Here is a 23,307-nt window from a genome sequence, read left to right on the forward strand (position 1 = left end):
CCCTTCGAGTGGATCTGCCTTGTACAATTGTTTTGTGGGTGTAGCAGTCACCAATCTCGGATGTTCATGAACCACATAGAAAAATATATCAAAATAATATCAAATTTTATTAATTTCTTAGGTCAATTCAATTGCAAATAGCTGTGAAAATGAAATGTTATGTGTCGGGAAGTTCAAAGTTTAAATGCCTTGATACTCCATTTTACCAAAGAAGAACTCTCAACAAGCCAATCTAAGATTTTCCACTTCTATTTTTACATTACAAACTCTCAACTTTACAAATAGTGCATAAGTGGTTAGATAAAAATCCACATTTATAATGTGGATTGTTATCCAAATACTTATGCAAACTTGTATCATATTGCAGATTAGAAGTGGTTAATTGCGAAGGTGGATGCAAAGATAAACATGTGGGTAAATCTTTGTTTATATTTAGGTGGCCGATGGATCTTGGTGAAGGTCGTCATGGAGGAAATTCCAATTTTTTTTATGCTTTTAGCAAAAATACCAAAAACAATTCTAAAAGGCATTCAAAAATCCTATAGTAGGTTCTTATGGGCAAGAGATAAATTAGGCTATTATGTTGCTTATGTAAGCTAAAACAAGGTGTATTATCCAAAGAAAATTGGGAGTTGGGGTATCAAAAATTTATTCTCTTTCTTTGAGGCATTAGCAGTAAAAATTTGTTGGAGATTCATCACTTCTAATTTATGGAGATCAATTCTTAGAGAAAAATATTGGAAAGGAACTTTTGTGGTGGGGTGGATCCGTAAACCAAAAAAAATAGCATTTGTTACTTTAAATTTTTGGAAACATATGGTGGAAGGGTTTTACAAAAGTATAGCAATGGATTTTATGGAAGATTAGGTCAAGCTCACAAGTCTGATTGGGGGAGGATTCTTGGCTTGGATGTAATGGTAAGGTTCATCTATCAAAAGGTTTGTTATCATATCTAAACATAATTTAAATTTATACTCCTTGAAAGATGTTTCCATAGTGGAGAGATCTAGTTCTATAAGACAAAATTGGTTGGATGAATAAATGTTAGGAGTGCCACACATTTGGAAAAATGAATGGTAGGGTTATATAAAGGCCTTTCACTGAGTTGGAATATCTATGAAATATGACATTCAAGACAAACTAATTTGGTCAGCTAACACCACTATAAGAAATCTGGAGGCAAAGGTGTGTTATTTGGTTTTGATAGAAGAAAAGAGTCATTCGTGAGCATGGTGGTGGACTAGTTTTATTTGGAAAAGTCCAAGCCCTTTGAAGATTCGAATATTTTTTTTGGCTTCTCCTTGAGAACAAGGTATTAACTCAGGAAATTTCCCCAAAAGAGGTTAAAATGGTCCAAGTATATTCTATCTATGCAAGAAAACTGAGGAAAATATCCCCCATCTGTTAATATTTTGTGAAGTGACAAAAAAAAAATTAAAACAAGTAAAAAATCTTTTGAATTGTTGGGGCTCTTGGGTTGGATCTACAATGGAGGAGTGTTTGTGTTCTATTTAAGATCTTTTAGAGGTTCTTTATTTAGTTACCTACCCTTATTTATGATGTGGGGAATCTAGATTGCTAGGAATAAATGTCTCTTCAAAAATACAAATTTCAATCTTCTTCAAATTGTTATAAAATGTATGGTGATTTTAGGGAGCATACAAAACCTCGGGAGAAAAAAGAGATAAGAATAATTCTAGAGCTAGTATCGAAGATACTAATCCATGTGGTTTCTTTGATGGTTCTTATCAACAAAATATATGTGGAGCTGGTATTATTATAAATATTACTCAGTCTCATTACTTTAATTTAAAAATTGGATTGAAGGAAGGAATAAATCAAAGAGCGGAATTATTGGGTTTTTGGGGCTTGCACAAATTTGTGTCAAAGCTTTCAATTAAATGTATGAAAATTTTGGTGATCCATTTTCAACCATAGAATGGGAAAAAGGAAGACAATAACTCTGATGAATTGCTTTGGAGACATGGCATCTTAAGATCAAAGTTGTTTAGGAGGAATTCTCTGATTTGAAAATGGTTCATAATTTTAGGGAACAAAATGTAATGGCAGATGGCTTATCAAAACATGTTACCTTTGTAAGTAATGGATTATACTTAGTAAAATAATGAAGGAATAACTTTTGTTTATCATGCTTATCTCTTTGGATTCATCAGGCATATTTTTATAGCAGTGCGATATCGTTCTTGTGGTTTTTCTCATAATTACAATTAAAGTTTGTAATGAAGCTTTAGAATTCTAGTTATCTTGTTGAATCTTTAGTAAACCCTCTTGATGTGTTGAAGATAAATTCATTGTAATTTTTTAGTATCTTTGATAATAGCAAAAGTACATTTTTCTTTGGAAAAAAAAACAATCCAAATTTATAAACAGTTTAATTTATATAATTGTACTACTTATTATTATGTATTTGGGGACATCTATGCTCGCTTGAGATTAATTACACTATTTGTACTTATGCACAATATTTCAATGTCCAAATTTTAACATTAGAATTGTATTTTTTTTATTTTATGATTTTTTTTTCTAAGTAATATTGTTCTATTAATATGATACAAAAAAGAAGTTACAGAAAATCTTGATCTCAAAATTGTTGAGCATCAATCATCACCAAAAAAGAATCTGTCTGTTTTTTACTGCCCCAACATAGGGGAAACCAGTCCATTAAACCAGAAAGAACCCACACATGGGTAAGCAGTGTTTATCCAAAAAACAGAGAGAGATATTGCATGTCTAGAATCAAAAATAGTTAACCGAAAAGGATTGTTCAAACTTAGACACATCCACCTAGAAAAAAGGAATAACTAGATGCCATGCGTTAAGACTAGAGATTCTCCGGTGCTGGTTCCTCTTCGATCCAACACGCGAATTGGTACCAGTCATCATCTGCATCAGGCACTTCACTACCCTGAGATGGAGGAGCCTCCTCAATGCCACCTATGCCTATCTGCATTTCAAATGTGTCGTTATGTCTGCTTCCCGATGCCTTTGTGTCACCATGTCTGCTATCCTCAGCTGGTTGACTGCCAGCTACAGCTTTGCCATGCAGAGCCGCTTTGCCTTCATCATGATGTCGATTTCCAGGAATGCTAATACCGCAACTACTTGGAGCCGCTCTGCTCTGCTTGTCATTGTGCCCAGACGGAGGAGCTTGTGGCTCAATCTCTTCCGAGAAGGAAATGGTCACAGTAGCAGTGATTACAGGCCAATTTAAGGAGCTACGGAAACGGAACTGAGTGCTATGGGGAGCAGGATATGGTGGAAGGGGGAAATCCACTGAGTGAACGGAATGACCCCTTCCACTTCTGGTGTTTGGGTAGCGGCGAGAGGGAGAGCTGAGAGGATTAAGCATATCAGTGGAGGAGTCAGGGGAAACGGTGGCAGAGCTAGTCGAAGCCGGTGTGCAGATGATGCCTCCACGAGTTCCGCCATGCCTGCTGCGCATACGATGCCTGATGCGTGCCATAGCAGGATTAAGAGTTAGGTTGATAGCAAAGGGATTGATTGAGTTTTGATGCAGAGAATGAGCAGGGGAGGTCTGGGCCTGGTCTAAGATACAAAGGCTGGAGTGAGAGAAATGAAATCTGTTGCCGAGATCAAGGCAAGGAAGCAACCAGCATCGGCTGCTAGTCACAGTGCAAGTGCAGGGTTCTGCAGCCTGCGGAGGGCAGACACAATGGAGCAAGGGAGGAATTGCATACTGCTCTGCTGGAGCCATGTCTATGAGGGTGGTGGAGGTGGCTCGGTTTCGGAGTCATTTAATGTCCTCTGCAAGGTGGTATGAATTTTCTTGAGGTTGGCGTTGGGGACGACGTTGGCGGCCATATGGCCATCCTGTCCGGCTACCAACCATCTAATCATATTGATTATTAGAGCAATCACCTGCATCCGGGTATTTTATGATTTTTTTTAAAAAGTGATTTATTTCTCATTTGATTAGATGACAGAGGAATATTTCATGCCCCGAATATCTTTGATTCCTATATGGGATGGAAGGATGATTCAATAGTAGTGTCCTGTAGTAGATAAATGTTGCAATGAACGCAGGGTGATCTCATTCTATGGCTCTCCAGTCAATGGCATTGATTTTGTTGATGTCAAGGTTATGACATCAATGAGGTTGAAGTTGAGGCAGTTGTAGGCATGCGCCAAGAGAATATAAAGTGCCACATGCTAAATTTCATGGATGGGTGATTACTTGCAAAGAAATGCAGTATCAACCTCATACATGCAAAGCAATGAGATGTCAGGTGATCTTGCAGGGTAGTTTTTCCCTGATTCTCTTTCCTTCATTTTGTTTCTGGTTCAGTTATGGTTTCAATTGTGTGTTAGTGGGTTCTTGTGCTCTCTTTTCCTGTCAAGTTTTCTTTACTTTTGATTTAAAGAGATGGAATCAACAAATGTTCAGTTTTGATGCTTCATTGGAGGGCTTTCATGATAGAATCCTACAAGAGATTTTCGGTCCCTAAGGAAAGTCGGGGAATCCAAGCTAAAGCTATGATTTTTCTTTTGATGGTTGGGTAAGTCTCTACTATATTCTATTTACAATATTTATTGTTTATTTTGGGGGTTTTAATGCTTTTGTAGGTGTATTTTGCTCATTTCTAATGGGTAAAACATGGTTTTTGATTTCTGCAAATTAACAGTGACTAGAAAATTGAGAGATCTCGTGGATTCAGCTTTGTGACCTTTAATGGTGAGCAATCAATGAGGAATGCTAAATCGAGGCTTAAGACTAGTGAAAAGAGGAGCCAACCAATGATGAATCAATTCATGGTCAAATTATACAAAACTTTTTGTGGTTAAATTAGTTGGGTAATGAAGTTCACTCGAGGGTTATTACCTACAACAAAAGAATAAAAATCTTAAAACCCTCTAATGACAGACCGGTACAGGATACCATAGCTGCCAATAACCTAGGACAACTCAAAAAACACCCACAACTTTGTATCCAATTTGACAATAATTCAGGAAACATTTACACTATGCAGACAATATAGGAGTATGAATTCACTTTGCTCAAAAATGCCATGAGAGATTCTCCATCTAACCTTCTAATCCTCACCTCATCCAATTACATGGGATTCATATATCGAATGATGTGACAAGTATGCCAAAACTTACATTCAAAACCTAACACGTAGCCTTGAAAATTGTTGGTTGTAGGTGCTACAAGTTGATTGTGTAGTGTTGTTATAAAATCTTGTAGGCGTTATGAACTAATTTCATAGCACTTCCAAAAGCTATCTTTTCGAATTCCTGGAAGGTGAAATGACTTGGCCTTGCTACCAATCGACTCTACATGACCTAGAATTTCTTCCTAACATTACACATGACTTCATACACCCTCCTTCATGGGGATTTACAACTCTAACTCAAACTTACCAAGTAGGAACAAATTTGAAAGGTTTGGACAACATTCAACAAAACTGGGTGCTCTGTTTTCTCCATACACGTGCACTCTATGAACACAGTGACTCAAACAAGGCTAGCACAACTATAAGCTACAAGCATGGTTTCTCAACTCTTGAACACACTATTTATAACCTTAGGGGAACCAAACAATGCATATCGTATTCCAATCAAAAGGGGTGTGACTGCAACCAAACATTGGTGTTATGTTTTACTCTAACAACATTCGAATCACACACAGTCACCTACCAGAACACAATAAGTGACCTACTAGAACACAATAAGTCACCTACCAGAGCACAATAAGCACTCCATCACGGGGCGTTGAAACCATTTAAACAAGAACAAAAAATGTATGAATGAACCCCAACGATTTATGGTTCCAATATTCATATTCTTTAACACAAATCGACTTTACAAGTGAAAACTTCTAAAGGAAACAATGCGTAGGAATAAAAGGAGATTGCAATAGTTTACAAACAAAATCAATTTTTCTAAATACCAACAACTTCATTAACCGTTTACATATAGAGATTTCAACAAACACAGAAGTACATAAATTAATTTCTCATTAATCAAATTCAAACATACATTAATCTAGCCAAATATACAATGCAACCCATGCCTCTTTTGATCTCTATCTCTTCTCCTCATTCTGGATCTCCTCCTCTCTACCTCTCCACTACTCCACTATTGTTGCACTCCCTCTTTTCAAACACTCTTTATCTTTAGAAAGGAAGCTAACATGGGACAACCAAGAGTAACAAGAGACAATTTGCTTCCCCTTCTAACAAAATCAGGGAAACTAAAACTATATTTACATTAGGGAATATTTCCTCCAACTTATTCTAAAAACAAACTCACATCCTAATGTAAATATCTACAATTTTCTACAAAAAATTTAAAATATATCCTAGCATCCTCATGTGACCATCCCATCACATTGGTTAGCTTCAATCTAGTCTTCATCAAACTTTGTGCCCCATCTACGCACCTGCACCACCCTCCATGTGAGATCGATCATGGCCACTTTACTGATCTCCATATTCACGTTATTCTAACTTCACCTTAGTCACGCCACTGTCAATTGTTCTTAGTTTATATTTTTTTTTTTCATTTAGAGGGTTACAATGGGGTTTGATTCTTACGCATCATTTCCCTTGAAATCTATAAATTTTCCCTAAATTGATTCCCAATGAATGTTTTGGAAATTGAATAAAGGACATGTTTTCCCTTTATTGTTGAAACCAATGCAATTCCTTGAAACTATTTTTATTTTGGGAATTTTATATAAAATATCCTTGAATTTGTGTATTTAATATTTTTTGAATTTTTTGTGGTCATGGTCCATATATTTAATCCTAGTTCAATTTGGAGTTTTTATTACGCCCACATATTTTTTTTGCTGTTAAGATTTAATTTGTGACAATTCTTCTCGGTTGTATCTCTTGTGTTGTGTGACTTGTTGGATAAGCTCCTAATTTTGGTTAAGGATCTTTGGGCTTTGGCCTCCTTAGGAATCATTTTTCCATGGATAGTTATAATGTAGTTATTTTTTCTATAGACAACTTTGAATTGTGCTAGATCATAGACTCTACTTAACTTGTTCGAATTGGCAACCCCTGTTTGGTCTCCTGGTGTGGACGTACATTTACAGTTCTAAATACAAAGGTCGAAATTATTGGATCATTAAAATACTACATATGAGTATTTTTTTTTCTTTTGCTGGAACTTTTATGAGCTTTGAAGCGGTGTGAAATAGAAAGTTTTTTTTTCTTTGAGAATTATAGTGGGGACTAACTTCCATACATGTAGTAGTTTGATAAAATTCTATTTTGTAATTCTTTTAGTTAAAAATTAAAAGTTTTATATTTAGCAATGGAATTTAAAATTATTTTTCATACATAAGTTAAAATTAGATTAAATTTAAAAATAATTGGACTCTAATAAGTATAAATACAAGTCAATATAAAGAGTAAAGATAAAATTGATTTCTTCATAAAAAGCTTATGTGTTCAACAAGAGCCCAGAAGCATCTTCTGCAGATCCAAACAGCAATATTGATCCCTACGAATAGGTTTGTACAATCTTATGGACGTTGTATATCAAGGTGTAGATTGTATGGACAACAAGTTACAAATATGCAAAAAAAATTCTAGATTTCTTAGTTTATAATGGATAGATTTCTCAAAAAAGTGCTTAGTTTTTTTTTTTGTTAGAGAAGAAAAAACAAACATTTTCCATTATGTATGAAAATTTTCACATAATATCCAAATATTACATATCATTTTCACATATCATATTTACATATATATCCTCAAAATATAATCTATGTTGTTCTACCCTAAGTTCTAATCCCATATATTTATATCCTCTAACTAGCACCAAAATGGACATATCTACATATTCTTACGAGCTCAAAATACATAACTAATATTGATACTATAGAGTAAATATTGGCATTTTCCCTCCTATGAGAGGCTCATCCTTGAATTCCTCAAAATATAAAAGTCCCTCCACCTTACCAATACCATCCTTTGAGAGAATATCTACAGTTGTGTTCAATTCTCGATAGATGTGATGATATGAAATCTTGTTGAAGGACTCCTCTATCAATCTAATTCTTTGTTTCCAAAAGTACAAGGGTGTGGCTTCAAGTATATCCCTATTCATAACATATACAATGGTGACTTGGGAGTCCCCAAAAAATGTCAAATTATGCACCTGTCGAAGATATGAAACATATAAAATACATCATAAAGAAATCAATTCCACCCTTTGGTTTATCTTGTTTCCACTATTCATACACAACTTAATAAAATTTGATTTTGTCATATATATGATTCCACTGCTACCACATCTCAAGTTAACATTAGCCCTATCAAAATATGTTTAAGGTAAATTACATGATAACTCATGTTGGATAACTCTATCTGTATAGATCTTCCCCTTGTGCCTTGATTCCATCTAGAACGCAATTATCTGTGGAATACGTCTCCGATTGGAAGGGTCCTAACCTTCAAAGATAAGTAGATTCCTTTTTTTCCAAATGTAGCTAAATATGAATAATGGAAACGCAGTGTGCCTTCTATTCCTTTGGTTTCAATCCTGTAAGAATTATGAAATAAAAATCATTGGCCAAATATAATGTATTCTCATGTCTCCTAAAACTCCTTCTCAAATACCTTTGGCAAAAGAATACTACAAAAAAAGATATGTTATTGATTCATCTTCACCCCTACATAAAGAACACAGTCCAGGTCCATTTAAACCTCTCCTTTTCAATTTGTCCCATGTGGAGACACAATTTTTCCCCTTCCATAATCTCTGGAACCACCAATATTTGTCTTGTGAGAATAGTCCATTTGTAATATAGAGATAAACCATAAACGTCGTAGCATTCCCACCTGCATTAATGTCTTTCCATACTAGTTGGTTCACCTGTTGTGTCAACAAAATGCCTGCATGTAAGAGGTACATAATATATTCACTCCACTCAATAGTAAGCTCTCCTAATAGACCTACTTCCCTACTATATTCCCATCTCGGTAAATGGCTCATTCCATCAATACCATGTGCAATCTGATAAAGTTATATGATACATATCTCCCTCAAGTTTCTAATCAAAGGAATGGATAATATGCACCTACCTAAGGAACCCATAAAAGTATCTTCACCCACTCTAAAAATTTGTTCTGAACCAATCCTCCATTGGAGATTTTCAGTGATCTAACGCTTTATAGAGGTCAAACTATGCCATATAAATGAACATTTTTCCTGGGATTTGGAAGAGTTCTAATATCATGCCACATCCCTTCCTCAAAAGTACTCTCCACAATTATTTGACCTGTAACACCCACCCAAAACATTCAATGTTCTTTAGCCCCCATCAACCATCAATTAAAGGCTTGGTAGTATATTTTATCTTAAACAATGGGATATTTTTCTTTTCCTTGGTCCCAAACCAAAGTAAACTATTCAGAATAGACTCCAATTTCTTATGATCCCCTTTGGGACTCTAGTAATCATGATCCAATAAACAAGTAGATTGTGTAGTTTTGTTCTAGTAAAGACAAACCTACCTCCAAAAGAAAGACATATTGATGTCCAATTTCCCAACTTATATTCAAATATTTTTATATTGACCAAGACCAGTCCTCTGCCAAGTACTTGGAAGCTTTAACAAAAAATCCTAGATAGCGGAAACCTTTTTCCAATGGCTAACAATTGATAGAGAAAAGTTTTGTAATATCCTAAGATGTCTCCTAATCAAGACCAGACTCAATAAAAAGTGATTTTACTTTGTTAGGCACTAAACCAAAGGCCCTACTAAAGTTATCAATCACCTGCAAGTATTGAATCCATTCCTGCATCTCACCCTTTCCAAATAACAAAAAATCATTAATGAATAGCAAATGAGTAACAGATTTGTACCTAGAAAGTTTGATACCAAAGATCTTGTTCAACTATTTTTCCATCATAATCATCCTCCTAAAACCTTCAATAACAATAATAAACAATAGAGGCGAAAGGAGGAAACCTTGTCAAATCCCATGAGAAGCCTTGGCCCTTGAAGAATTTAGAAGGAATACAATTAATAATAATGGAAAACTGTAATGAGGATATATAGGCCATGATCCATTCCACTATATAAAAAGTGAGACCCAATCGATAGAGGGATAATTTTAAAAAGGACCAATCCACACAATCGTAAGCTTTTATAAGATCTAGTTTTAAGATTAATGCCTTGGATTTCCTCTTATTAATCGAATGTAAACATTCATGAGTAATAGCCACAACATCATGAATTTGTCTCTATTTTAAGAACCCAAATTGTTCCCTAGAAATATACTTGGCCAAACCATCTCTCAATCTAGAAGCAATAATATTAGCAATCAATTTGTATAAAACATTACAAAGTGAAATGGGCTTGAAGTCATTAAAGGTTTTTGGATTAAATTTCTTGGGGATCAAATCCACAAATGTAGAATTCAGTGCTCTAGTCACCTTTATTTCGTTCCTTAATTCCTCCACCATTTGTACAAGATCCATCCCCATCAACTCAAAGAGGTAGAGGAATAGTTCAATGGTCCATTTATTCAGACATGGAATTTTTTCCTTGGAAAAAGCATTAAGCGCCCTCTCAACCTCCTCCATTGTAACAAGCTTACTAATCTGCTCCATATCTTTATTTCCAAAGATTTTAGGAATCAGTTGTGACATTTGGATCTGATGTTCAATGTCAATATCCTCTCTAACAGTGTATTTTTTCCCAAAATGTTGAATGGTTTCCAAGTGCAGATACTTTTGTGTATGTATCAGCCCCCCTCCATCGTCAACTCCTAGATGGAATTATCCCTACACCTTTGCAAAGCAAATATATGAAATAATTTTTTGTTCTTGTCTCTTGAGGTTATCCAAATTGCACGACTCTTGAGCCTCCACGCCTCCTCCTATAATTTAAAAATATATTTCTTCCTCTTCCCCAAAACCAAGGCCTACTCTGTACTATCATCTAAGAATATGTTTTACCGTAACATGGTCAAATAATAGTTCCATCTTGTTATCGATAGATTCCAATTCATGTGAAAGTTCCTTATTTTTTCTATGTTCCCAGTTATTAACCTCACCTTTTAATAGCTTAAGTTCCTTGCAAATCAAACCCATATGTCATCTATATTCCCCTTCCAAATTCTGAGCCTAACATGACTTTATTAACTCTTGTAAATCCTTCTCAAGAGGCCAACTATGGTTGAATTTGAAAGGGATTCTTTCCTATGCTTGGTCATCTTTCCACTATTAAAAGTGCTCAATTATTATTTGGATTATGCATCAGTGATTTATTTGTAAGTTTTATATTTGATTGTTGATGTTCAAAAATATTAATTTATATGGTTAAATAATTTTTTATTTAAAGAGCCAGGACAACAGTCGCATAGGTTTGAAAATTCATAGTCTTAATCAACATTGAAAATTGGAATTTAATGGGTTTAATCAACAACGTATTACATTTTGAATTTTGCTTAATCATAGACCGTGATTTTTTTTGCATGGACAGATGTTTTCCTGTTAAACAACTGAAATACTGCAGATGGGCATGTTTATTTTCTTTTATGGTATTTTTCTCGTCTTCAATGGGTGGAAAAGATAAGCTACTTTGGGGTTGCCTCTGCTTTTCATATAAGCAGTCCATTTAAAAATTGGAATTTAATGGGTATAGTCAATAGTCTAGTTACATGTTGATTGCAAGTTGCTAGGCTTATGATCGGAAAGGTAGGCTTGAGCTTCCAAAGGCAATGGGTAGGGATGGGAAGAATGCATCCCCATACTCAAGTATGTTGTTTTGCGCAATGAAAAAGCTCGAAGAAATTTGGAATTGACAGTACATGTTGACACTTTGTAATGTTTAAGATGCTCAATATAACCAAAGACATACTAGACACACAAATTAGATTCGGGGAGCATTATTCCCAAGTACAATAAATATGATGAGTTGCACAACATATAAAAAAAGGTTTCTTAATAAACCGAGAAGGTAACACTTTTCAATAATTATATACAATTGTATGTGAATGACTATAATAATCTCCTATGTATACTAATTCCTCACTCCTTACTTATATGGACCCAATACCTGGCCAACAAATTATAAGTTGTCCCTTGTACTGCTCAGAGGGATCACACCATTGTTGCCATGTTATAGGTACTAGAAAAGACTCTTTGTATGGTTACACAAATCCATCTAAAGTAGGCTCTCATAGACACTTCATGGTTGCATATCTTAGATTATAATATTCAATATGTCATGTAATTATGTGGCCTTTATATATGCATCATTGATCTTAAGGATCTTGACATAAGTATTAGATCCTACTTTAGATGGGTCTATGTTAGTGTCCATATTCATTCACTATTACATATTGGATGCATATAAGCACGAAGTGTTAATGGATCACCTTACCTCTAACTAGGTTGTAGAATGCACTTCTATTATTTGATAGTTTACTGTTGGGAGTTTCTTATTATATTTACAATGATTAATGAGGTGACTCTGATGGGAGATTTTGATTATTGGATTTATGGATTTTTCCTTTTGGGGTTAATTTTGTCCTATTTCAGTTAATTTTTTTGTGTATTACTGTGTGTAAATGAAAATTGGTTGAGCGAATCAGGACAAGATTTAAGGAAGTGGATATATTGAAATGGATGCATGATGGAAGTGCTAGTTAGTGGGTGTTGGATCTCCATATTTTCATGGTTTAGATTGAGGATTTTTATTTTGTAAACAACTAAGAGCATCGTCTAGTAGCATGGATGGATCAAATTTTACTGGCTATTCAAATGGGAAGTGTGGTCAATTTTTAAGTGCTTAAGCTTGAAAAGGTCAATCAATTTTCAAGAAAAATTGGAAGGTTGAAATTTAATGAAAGAGCCAAACTTTCCCATAGGTGGTGCCTCATCACATGGAAAGCATCTGCCTCTTTCATTGATCATGTTGTTAGATACATTGTCAATGGGAGAACAAAAATATCCTAGTCAAGTTGAGCTGAGAAGGGTGATTAACGTTGTTGTGGGAAGTCAACTAGAAGGTCCATCATTGGGAGCAGTGTCTGGCAAATCCCTTTCTTCCCTTGAGGTAGAAGATCTCAAGTGAATCAGATCAATTTTTAGTGAAGATTCTCAAAAGGCCAGGTATTTCTTGTGAACAAGACTTAAATATCTACTCAGTGCTCAATATGTTTTTTACCCCTGTCTTCATTGCAAAAATTTAAATATTGACAATAGCATCAAGAACATCAGTCTTTCTCTCCTTTCCAACAAACTAATGGTCAATGTAATTCTTTTATGTTAGGGATAGATTTAGGAAACTAAAATTAAGGTTGGCTAAAGATCCAAGGACTTTCCCCTTGAGATAGTTGCTAAATAGATCAAGGTATATGAGGCTTTGGAGATCACCCATTTGCAAAGGAATTTCACCAAAAATATCATTTCTTTTTTAAGTTAAGCTCTTTAAGACATTTCAAAGACCCAATACTAGACAAAATGTTTTTAGAAAGAAAATTTACTTGTAGATCCAATCTATAAAGCTCATTTGTAAAGCTTCTTGAAAATTTATTGTTGCCAGAATTGAAAATGTACAAAATCCCTATATTATCAATCTCATATGGAAATCTTATATATGTCTAGAAGCATAGTCAGGAAGGGTAGTTGGTCAAGTTTTGGGTAAAAAAATTCGGATTGATGTGTTTCAAATACCCTGTTTCTTTGTGAACATTGGCTCAGTGTAGGTTGTTTTGATTCATAGGCAGTCATAAACATTCATTTAAGGACAATTGTAGGTTATTTTATTTCCATTTTCACTGTATGCATTAACTGGTTGTCATAACCTTTTACGATGATATTGCACCTATTAGCGAAATTCTATACCAATTTAGCATTTTTTTCATTTTCAAAAGGTTTAATTGGAAGCACATTATAGTGAATTCATGCATAATTTTATACATTAAGCCATCTTGAGCTTTGTGGGATTTACAACTCCCATAAACCTATCTAAAAAAGAAATTTTAACAAATAGGTGTTATCTATGAATTGTGATCTAGACTTGATAGTCAGAGCTGAAAAACATCTCTACAATTCCATGTGAGTACATATTCCAGGTTTCAAATCCATACTTTTGGATTAAAAAAAACTTATTGATTGTTCTTTCCTTCAGCAAGGTTTTCCTTTTCCTCTTCATGTTTTTCTTAATCAACATCAATGGTATCAGTGACAGTATCCTTGACATCTTTAGACAAGAAGATTTGTTCCACTTAAATAGTTTTGAATGTTGATACAATATCCTAGTCAATATATTTACTTCTTTGAATTTAGTAGGATATTCATACTCTTTGGGTTATTTCTGGGCAACATTTCTCGATGATTCATCATGTAATTTGTTGAACTCTTCATCTTGTAAAAGGCTACCATATTCTCGATTTACATTATGCAACTAATTTATCATAAGCCACCCACCTAAATTCATTAGATGAGTAAATTATTGTTTTCCTAGTGATTCATCATATAATTTATTGAATCCTTTATCTTATTAAAAACTACCATATTCTTCATTTACATTATGAAAATAATTAGTGATAATTTATCACAAGCCACGAGCATTCCATCTTGCGTTGTTCCCAACCTCAATTCATTAAGTGACTAGATTGTATGCAGAGCAACAAATTAAATTTAAATACAAAAGTGCTTTTGTTCCAAACTTCTTAATTGGCCCAACTTGTTCAATGGCTTTGGTAAATTCTAGGTCATATTCAAGATTCCAAATACTACTCGTCTAACATACAAAATTAATATTTAGTTTCACCTCTTGTTAGTCCCTGCCTGGGACTCTTAGCAATCGATAGTGCGTTGACTGCCTATTAATTTCTTGTTTGACTAAAAAATATTGCTATACATCACAATTTTAACCAAAGTTTTCATATTAAAAAATAATATAAAATTTATTATGTAATTGTTGATTGGCCAACAAAGTTGAGGGTCTTATTGCGGGCTTCGCAGGTTTCAAGACGGGTAAAAGTAAGATATCCTAAGTTTGGCTATATATTTCATATTAATTCAGGCGCACTGTTACATTTAACCAATGTTTTTTTATGTTTTAAAAAAACATATCGTGGTTTTTTTTGTTTTATCCAAAGTTTTGTTTTGAAGGTCTTATTGCCGAGATTGATTTCATAATAATAGGCGGTTCTGATCCATTTTATCCAAAGTTCTGTGATTTTATATACAGCGGGGCAATGTTGCATAAACCTTTGTTCAAAAGGTTTGAACTGGTGATTACACCTGTTACTGCCGGCTACCAGCATTATTTACACCTGTCGCCCATGGCCACTGCCGACTGCCACCGACTCTCTACTTGAAATAATTGAAGGAGACATCAGCCTCATTCAGCCTCATTGCAAAGCCATTGAAGCAGATAACAGCTGCATTGCAAAAAGTTGCGGAAAGTTGCAGCAGAAGAAGAAGTGCATCCAATCTAAAAGGAATCAGACCAAAGAGGAATTGATTGGTAAGCATAAACTCACCATGAACTATAATACGCACTTCCAATCTAAAAGGACTCAGACCAAAGAGGAATTGATTGGTAAGCATAAACTCACCATGAACTATAATACCCTTTGATTGCAAGAAAAATGGTTTCCCCTGTATATTTATTTCTGTGTGCATCATCTTCATCTGAGTTATTATAATCAATCTTTATTTCTATATGTCTATGTGCATTTATTATATTCAAAATAAGGATAACCAAAATCAGGGTGGAGGGTGAAGGAAAGTACTTACTGCCAAAGTGATTGCCCTTAGTTGCAGCATCGGGAGTCAGTCAGGCTGAAGCTACACTCTTGATACAGTAACCCAACAAATACGCCACCCTCCAGCACTGCCCACAATGTAGTCCTTCATTTGCTTGAGCTTTTCCATTTTCAGCGGTGCTGAATTCACAAACCTTATCTCCAAATGGTTGGCATGACCTTCATTATCTTTCTCAGGAGGTATACTTTCCTTATCAAAGGTTCCCCTTTCTTAAGCATCTATGGTTCCAAGTCCTTTCCTGAGGATGCATGTCAGGTTTAGAGCTCAGGTTCGACGTCCTTTACTCACATGTTGCATACAAAACTGCAAGGAAAGCACAGTGGAACTTGAAATCACAGCACTTGCGACTCAGTTTCTTACCTAACAGCCCAATGGTCCCCTGTGTTGCGTACTTCTCTGCAATGTACCGAACGATGGCCCTCGATTCTGCATTAACCATAAAGCAAAAAATGGATAAGTAAAAGATGAATCTCTAACAAATTGCCATAAGTTTCTAGATGTAGTTTGAGTAATTATGTGATATGTATGCATACAAACCAAAAAGAGTCAGAGCGTTGTCCTTGAGCACAGGTACGTTCATCCCCTCTCCCCTCCCTATATTATAAATCCCCGTCAAGCCGCAGACACCTTTGCTCTGCTCACAATTACCTCCCTGTATTATACATCCCCGTCAAGCCACAGACACCTTTGCTCTGCTCACAATTTACGCAGGCAGTGGGGAAATTGCTATTGCCGACATTGAAGTTGTACTTGAGCACGATACCATAATTCCAGCAAGTGGGATCTGTGGCATCGTCGCCTAATCTCTAAATGCTGGTGTAGGACTGGCATTCGAGCTTAGCCAAGTTTATCTCATCAGTGGAGCTCAGATTGATGGGCGCATATACACAGCAGGAGGAAATTGGGGAATATGGCTGTAAACCAAGGCCTACCACTCCAGGGCAGCTGTAGAGACTAGTGCAGATTTGGGAGCTACCGGTGTCGCACATATAGCACAGGTACCTGTCCGAAGGGCTGCATAAACGAGAACCCATTTCATTAAATTTTAAATTCGAGTGTCTGCTTTGTGTTGTCATCGTGCATGTTAGGTTATCGCATGATAGATAAGCGGTAAGATCCTTGGCCCACAGCGTCAGACAACCAGTAAAATTATCGGCGCACACGACCAGACAGGTGGACAGTCAAAAAAGCAATCACAATCATAAAGTAATGGTTTACACAACAGAGTTTCATTTTCATAATATTCTGAAACCTATTTACTTTTATTTCATAACTTTATTCTTTCACAAAGGCATTTGATACACAACAAAGTTTCATTTTCATAATATTCTTGGACATACATCTTTGGAACTTGTTGTGCAACGACGGTCTTCATCCCGTCTTTCCATAACTACCGCATTTGGTCATTCATTGGACTTGGAATGACAACATACACTGCATGGTATATGACAATCGTAGCATCTGTTCATGGACAGGTACATATAGCCAAAGCTCGTACAGTTTTCTCTCCGCAATAAGATGAAGTTCCCAGAGTAATTCATAGGGATATCTAATAGTGTCCAAATTGGGCAGGTTGAAAATGTGGAACACTCGGCCCCAACAAAGATGGTGTTATACTTCACAGGAGCCACAAACATCCTTTACACTTTTGGGGGTCATGCAGTCACAGTGTAAGCAACTCTTTATCAATTTTCAAGCTTTTCTATGAGTTGAGTTCTCTACGGATTTATCTGACCAATTACGGATTTGTACTCTACAGTGAAATAATGCATGCCATGTGGAAGCCTCAGAAATTCAAGTATATCTACTTTTTGGCAACTCTCTATGTATTCACATTAACGCTGCCATCTGCAATATCGGTTTACTGGGCTTTTGGAGATGAGCTCTTGAATCATGCAAATGGTTTCGCTTTGCTCCCCAAGTCAGTTTTCCGTGACATTGCTGTCATTCTTATGTTAATTCGCCAGGTACGCTGGAGTCTCTATCAACGATTACATTTTCAATTTACTCAGAAATTAGAATTATCTTGGAATGAGTTTAATATGTGACATCCTAGAGACCCCATTTTGGACTTATTTTTCTCTGTAAACTGTTAATAAAAGTAGTTTGGTTACACTGACAGTATAATATCTTGCTATTCTTTGTGTACAGTTCATTACCTTTGGCTTTGCATGTCCCCCTCTCTACTTTGTTTGGAAAAAAGTCATTGGAATGCATGATACCAAGAGAATTTTCTTTGGGCACTAGCAAGGCTGCCTGTAGTGATTCCAATCTGGTTCCTTGCAATCATATTTCCTTTCTTTCGCCCCATGAATTCTGCAGTTGGAGCTTTGTTGGTTAGTTTTACCGTCTACATCATACCAGCCATGGCACACATGTTCACCTTTAGGACACCTCCTCTTAAATGGATTTTACTCTTACTTAAAAATACCCTCTCTGATCTATAAACTGAGGAGCCGCGGTAGCATTTCCTAGATTCCACAGTGCCGCATTCTTATATTTTCACATTCTCACATTCCCATACCCATTCATCTACATGCACCTATTTAGTTCAAAGTGGAAGGCTCTGGCAAAGGGTGGCATATGAAGCTATATCTCGTCATTTATTCTTATGAATTTTCATGCATTTATTCTTATGAATTTCATGCATTTGTTAGGTGATGATGCTATATCTCCTCTTTTCTTACAGGCGATGCATTTGTTACATATGACAACATTTCTTTGGACACATTTCTTACAGGCCACGCAGTTGTTACAAGCAGGTGGTCCACGGTAGTTGGATCTCCCAGACACCTGCACTTGCATGCGCTGCCTCACATGCTTGGGAATAAAGTTTTTCATTTATCATATTTCTTACTTTATTTCTTACTAATATTATTTTCAAAAATCTATTTCTTACTAATATTATTTTCAAAAATTGTATGACTATTAGTAAGTTGATTATTAATATTATTTTCCAAATTTGAGTGAGTATTGGCGAGTTGATTACGAATTCCTTCATTTTTTTTAATAATGGTTAATTCTTAAAAATAAAAAATGCGCTCAGAGCTGCATGCTTTACGTTTGTTACTTTGTTTTTTTTTTTCCAGGTGCCACTGTTCCAGAACCTTGCTCATGTTTCAGTGTTATACTCTGGGCCAAGTGAGGGCTCTTTCTCTGTACTCGATTAAGGTGTCGATGCACTGGATGCCAGTGCTTCATGCCAAGTTTCAATGTCATGTTTACATGCACTCTACCCAAGTTATCCGTGAAAAAATATAACACAAAAGTTGATTAAGGAGAAGCCAAAGAAAGGATCCATAAATGAAAAGCCCATGACGGTGTGAAAGCTTCTTTGATTTCTTTAGTCCACCACAACTTCCATTGCCGGGAAAATTCGATATTCTATTCAGGTCTCAATATGGTCATGTTAGTTTTGAGAGATACGAAAATGAGAACAGAGGTTAGGGTTTTCTTAATTTCTAATTGTGCCAGGTGTAACTGTATTTGGCTTGAATTGTATAGCTCATATAAGTTCTGTGACATTTTGTATTTATCTATGATATATCGTTGGCTTTGATGAGAATTTTGTTCTCTGTTTTGTAGTGGCTCAACAACTGTTTTGGAAGGAGGAATTACACTACTTTCATGCTTCTTATGGCTTCAATCCTCATTATGGTGAGTGAAGGAAATTCATGCAATGGCACTTGATCTAGGAAAAATTGGATTATACTGTACTGGAACAACTTTTGCTTCATGAATGAGGTTAAATGGATTCTGTTTTTCCTTTCTTTTACTAAAATGGTACATGCTGCTTCAGACTCCGAAGTGTTTCAAAACCTCATGCATGCTTCCTAAATTTCTCAAATAAGCTTTGCTATGACCGTAGACCAATAGCTCAAAAACGATCGAATTTTTGACTAAAATGGGCTAGTTGAACACAAGCATATCTGGTTTTCCAGAGGTCAAACGCGCAGACTGCCCATGGTTAGAATGGTTTTTGTGGATTCAGTATAGGTTTGGAATATGCTAGACGTCCCTTTCTTGATAGCCAAACTTTCAGCACCTTGATTCATTATCTGGATTGGAGTTTCATCGTGTATGTGGTGTCCATTTTTAGCTTATACTGGAGGGAGGTGCAGGACTTGTTGTATTTATTCGCTGCTTTGCAAATAGAAGAGACATCATTCATGAACTTGAGTTTAGGTTTGGAAATGGATTCCCGAGAAGGGCTTTAGCAGTTATTGTAGTAAAATTCTTCTCATTAATGATGCTTTTTCTTTCAGTTTGAATGACAACAGTTTTATTGGTTTATTGAGCAATAGAATAACTATTAAAATTTATACTAATTAAGCCTCTTATCTGGGCGCAGGCTTTCCTTACTGTAGATTCAGTGTATGCTTGTGCAGCCCTTGGGCAACTTTTTTTCTTCCACATAGCCCTAATAAAGAAGGTATGTGTGCGAAGATTACATAATGAGATTCCTAGATTATGGAATGCACAGATAGGGTGTAAAGACTGTATATTTAAGTAATTTTCATTTAATTTTAAGCTGAAAAGCAGCTGCTGAATTTTGCAAAGGTCATTTTAGAATATAATAACTTGACATATATTTGGCAGGGAATCAGAACATATGACTACATTCTAGCCATGAGAGAAGAATGCAACACGGAAGATTTCTTGGATGAATCCGATCTGAGCGAACCCTCATCTCCAACTAGCTCAGAAGAAAGTTTTGGCAGTGCATCACCAAAGTTTAATTTTCTCACGAGATTCAAATGCCTCTACAAGGTTATCATTCTTCTCTGAAGTCTAATTTTCTCACGAGATTCAAATGCCTCTACAAGGTTATCATTCTTCTCTAGTTTGTGTTGAATTCACTTGCAGAAGTTACGCGGTTTCCTGTTTATTGATACACTTATTGCTTTGGAATGGATGAAACAGGAAGATTCCATAGAGTCAAGACGCTTATCTCTCGGGCATGATTTGGAATCTAATTTGCCTAAATCCCCAAAACAACTTAAGACAAGTATCAGTGCTTGGAGACTGATAAAGTTGACCACATGGGAAGCATTGAAAGCTACAGAGAGGGTTAGAGGAAGATCATCTGTGTTCAAGCAGTTTAAGAGCTCATCAATAGTTGACAGTGGGGCATTTACAGACACAGTACTGATACTAATAATAGTAGGGTCAGCACCAAACAGGGCGATACTATTGTGAATACCAAAAATGAACTTAAAACATCATCAGATGGACCACCATTGTTACTGCTTATGCCTTTGGAAAGAAAATGTGGTCCAGATGGACCACCATTGTTACTGCTTATGCCTTTGGAAAGAAAATGTGGTCCATCCATCAGTGCTTCATAAAGGAATAGAGTTACTCACATATAAATAAGAAACTAGGAATTATCTACATTAGCTTGGCTTTAAACCACAATATAACCATTCCTTAGATTATCATAATAAATAGTAAATACCAGTAAAATGTCATTATTGTTTGCTTTAAACTACAATATAACCATTCTTTAGATTACCGGTGACTGCAATTTCATAAAAACTTAATTGACATTGTGCGAAACTAAGCACAAAATTGGTCCAAACTCCTAAATAGCAAAAAGCTTCTGGGCAGGAGCGGAATGAAAGTTTGTTTTATAAACTCTTGGTGGATAATGTGCAACAGTTACTTCCAACTATTTACACCAACTGTTGGCAAATCCGGTCATCTGTAATGTTATCACTGGCAACTTTTTTTGTTATGTTTTGTCATTTCTTGCTGAAGCAACTTTTTTGTTATGTTTTGTCATTTCCTGCTGAATTTCGTTTTTGAGATGTATCAACAAATTGAAGTTCAGTTCTGTGCCTCATATCCCATGGAAATCGCATTAGAATCATTTTTATTTGTGCTTACAGGAGATTTTGTAAAATCTATGGCGGGTTCTTTTATCTTAAGAATGTCTCAACCTGCAATATACTCTTTTTTTACCAGCACCGCAGTTCGGTACGTGTGTGAGATTTTCGTTATAATTACACGCAACAACGGGCGCAATAGGAATGCATGGAATGATAGAATAAATTTCAATGGTTTCATGCTCATGGTGTATAATTATTTATTTCAATGGTTGTATGCTCATGGTACGATAAATTTTAACGGTTCAATTATGCCACAAAGGATCCACATAAATGTTCACTTTTCTATGCAACATAAATCAAATACATGCCAAAACGCATTCACTTTAAGTTTGTGAAACTGAATACATTTAAATGGGCGCGTGGCTATAAAACAGTCCACCGATGCCAAGTATAAGAACGTTAGTCCACTGATGCGGATCGATTGCAACGTTAGGGCGCGTGGTGCATCTCGAACTGTAATGCAACACATGTTTTTTTGGCATATGGATAAAAATAGGCAGGGACTGCCGCTACGCAGTTTCCCTTGTTATAATAGAAACCATTCTGTTGAGATTTTCTGTTTGTAATGAAATAGGAAAAATCTCAGCTGGTGACAACAATAGGAATTCAGGTCCTAGATTAACTCCAGGTTGTTGGGAGGGAGTTAATGCCTCCTATATTTGATGTGAGGGAATTAATGAGGCTGTTAGATTCTCTAGGCTATATAACAGGCAACCATTCGGATGTTTGCTAAGAGAGTGTGAGGATTTCATGATGTAATCTCCTAATTTGATTAATAAACTCCTGATGCCTATGTTTGGTGGACGTAGCCCAGATTGGTTGGGTGAACCACGTTAAAAATTGTCTCCTATGTGCTTGATTGTTTTGCTGTGTTAATTCTGTGTTTATTTAATTTTGTTGTGCACCTGATCCAACAAATGGTATCAGAGCATGTTGGAGGTGCTGGTGCTGAGAGGAGGATTCTCTGCGTGAGTGGATTGCTGGCAGTTTTTCTGCGTGAAGAGCTGGAACGCTGAGGGAGCGTGGTGCTGGAGGTGGAGCACAACGGCGCTGGAGGTGCTGGTAGCACTGGATTTCTTATAACCCTGCTGGTACGTATTGATTTGTTTTTGCTGGGCGTATATTTCAAAACGACGAGATCTGCGTATTCAAAACGGCGTTGATTCATAGTTAAATCGGTGCGTATTTCCATTTAAAAATTGCGTGGGTATGTTTTTTGAAAACGTTGATACGTATATGTATTGAAAACGGTGGAGAACAGCGTGTATTGAAAACCAAAAACAGCGTGGGTATGTTTTTTCAATCAGTGTGAATGTATATGGTAAAACGGTGATATAAACAGCGGGGGTATATATTTGAAACAGTGTGATTTATTTGGTGCGTGGATTTAAAAACAGCGAGGATTCATTGTGATAGCAGCGTGTATATATATAATAAAAAACAGCGTGGGCATGGGCTTGGAAATATATATATGCAACAGCGTGGTCATGTGAATTGGACATATATATAGCTGCAAATTGGGTTCCTGTTTTGAATTGCTTTCATATTGTGAATTGGTAATTGAATGCAATTGAACGCATATTTGTTTTGCGTGTGGGTTTTTTGTTTTGCTGTGAGCGCCGGT

At 35.9% G+C, this 23,307-nt stretch overlaps 2 protein-coding genes across 4 annotated transcripts; both read left to right on the forward strand.

Annotated features, from left to right (window-relative positions):
• The first annotated feature begins 16,410 nt into the window (after nucleotides 1–16,410).
• On the forward strand, nucleotides 16,411–17,966 carry LOC149155619 (auxin transporter-like protein 4). Its single transcript, XM_089445812.1, has 3 exons — nucleotides 16,411–17,267; nucleotides 17,365–17,462; nucleotides 17,552–17,966. Exons 1-3 carry the CDS (start codon nucleotides 17,214–17,216, stop codon nucleotides 17,838–17,840), a joined length of 441 nt encoding a protein of 146 aa, XP_089301938.1. The 5' UTR covers nucleotides 16,411–17,213; the 3' UTR covers nucleotides 17,841–17,966.
• Nucleotides 17,967–18,267: 301 nt separating this feature from the next.
• On the forward strand, nucleotides 18,268–21,049 carry LOC149155620 (protein S-acyltransferase 18-like). 3 transcript variants are annotated; one of them, XM_089445810.1, is made up of 6 exons: nucleotides 18,268–18,564; nucleotides 18,882–19,234; nucleotides 19,378–19,449; nucleotides 20,144–20,224; nucleotides 20,392–20,562; nucleotides 20,716–21,049. In XM_089445810.1, exons 2-6 carry the CDS (start codon nucleotides 19,193–19,195, stop codon nucleotides 20,989–20,991), a joined length of 642 nt encoding a protein of 213 aa, XP_089301936.1. In that variant the 5' UTR covers nucleotides 18,268–18,564; nucleotides 18,882–19,192; the 3' UTR covers nucleotides 20,992–21,049. The 3 variants fall into 3 exon arrangements, with proteins under 3 accessions (XP_089301936.1, XP_089301935.1, XP_089301937.1); XM_089445809.1 differs by having other exon boundaries at nucleotides 18,268–19,234; XM_089445811.1 differs by having other exon boundaries at nucleotides 18,274–19,200.
• Nucleotides 21,050–23,307: the final 2,258 nt, after the last annotated feature.

This window comes from Pinus tabuliformis, chromosome 9 (assembly GCF_031772625.1).
Source record: "Pinus tabuliformis cultivar Carrire ecotype Pingquan chromosome 9, CPIR1, whole genome shotgun sequence".
NCBI lineage: Eukaryota > Viridiplantae > Streptophyta > Pinopsida > Pinales > Pinaceae > Pinus > Pinus tabuliformis.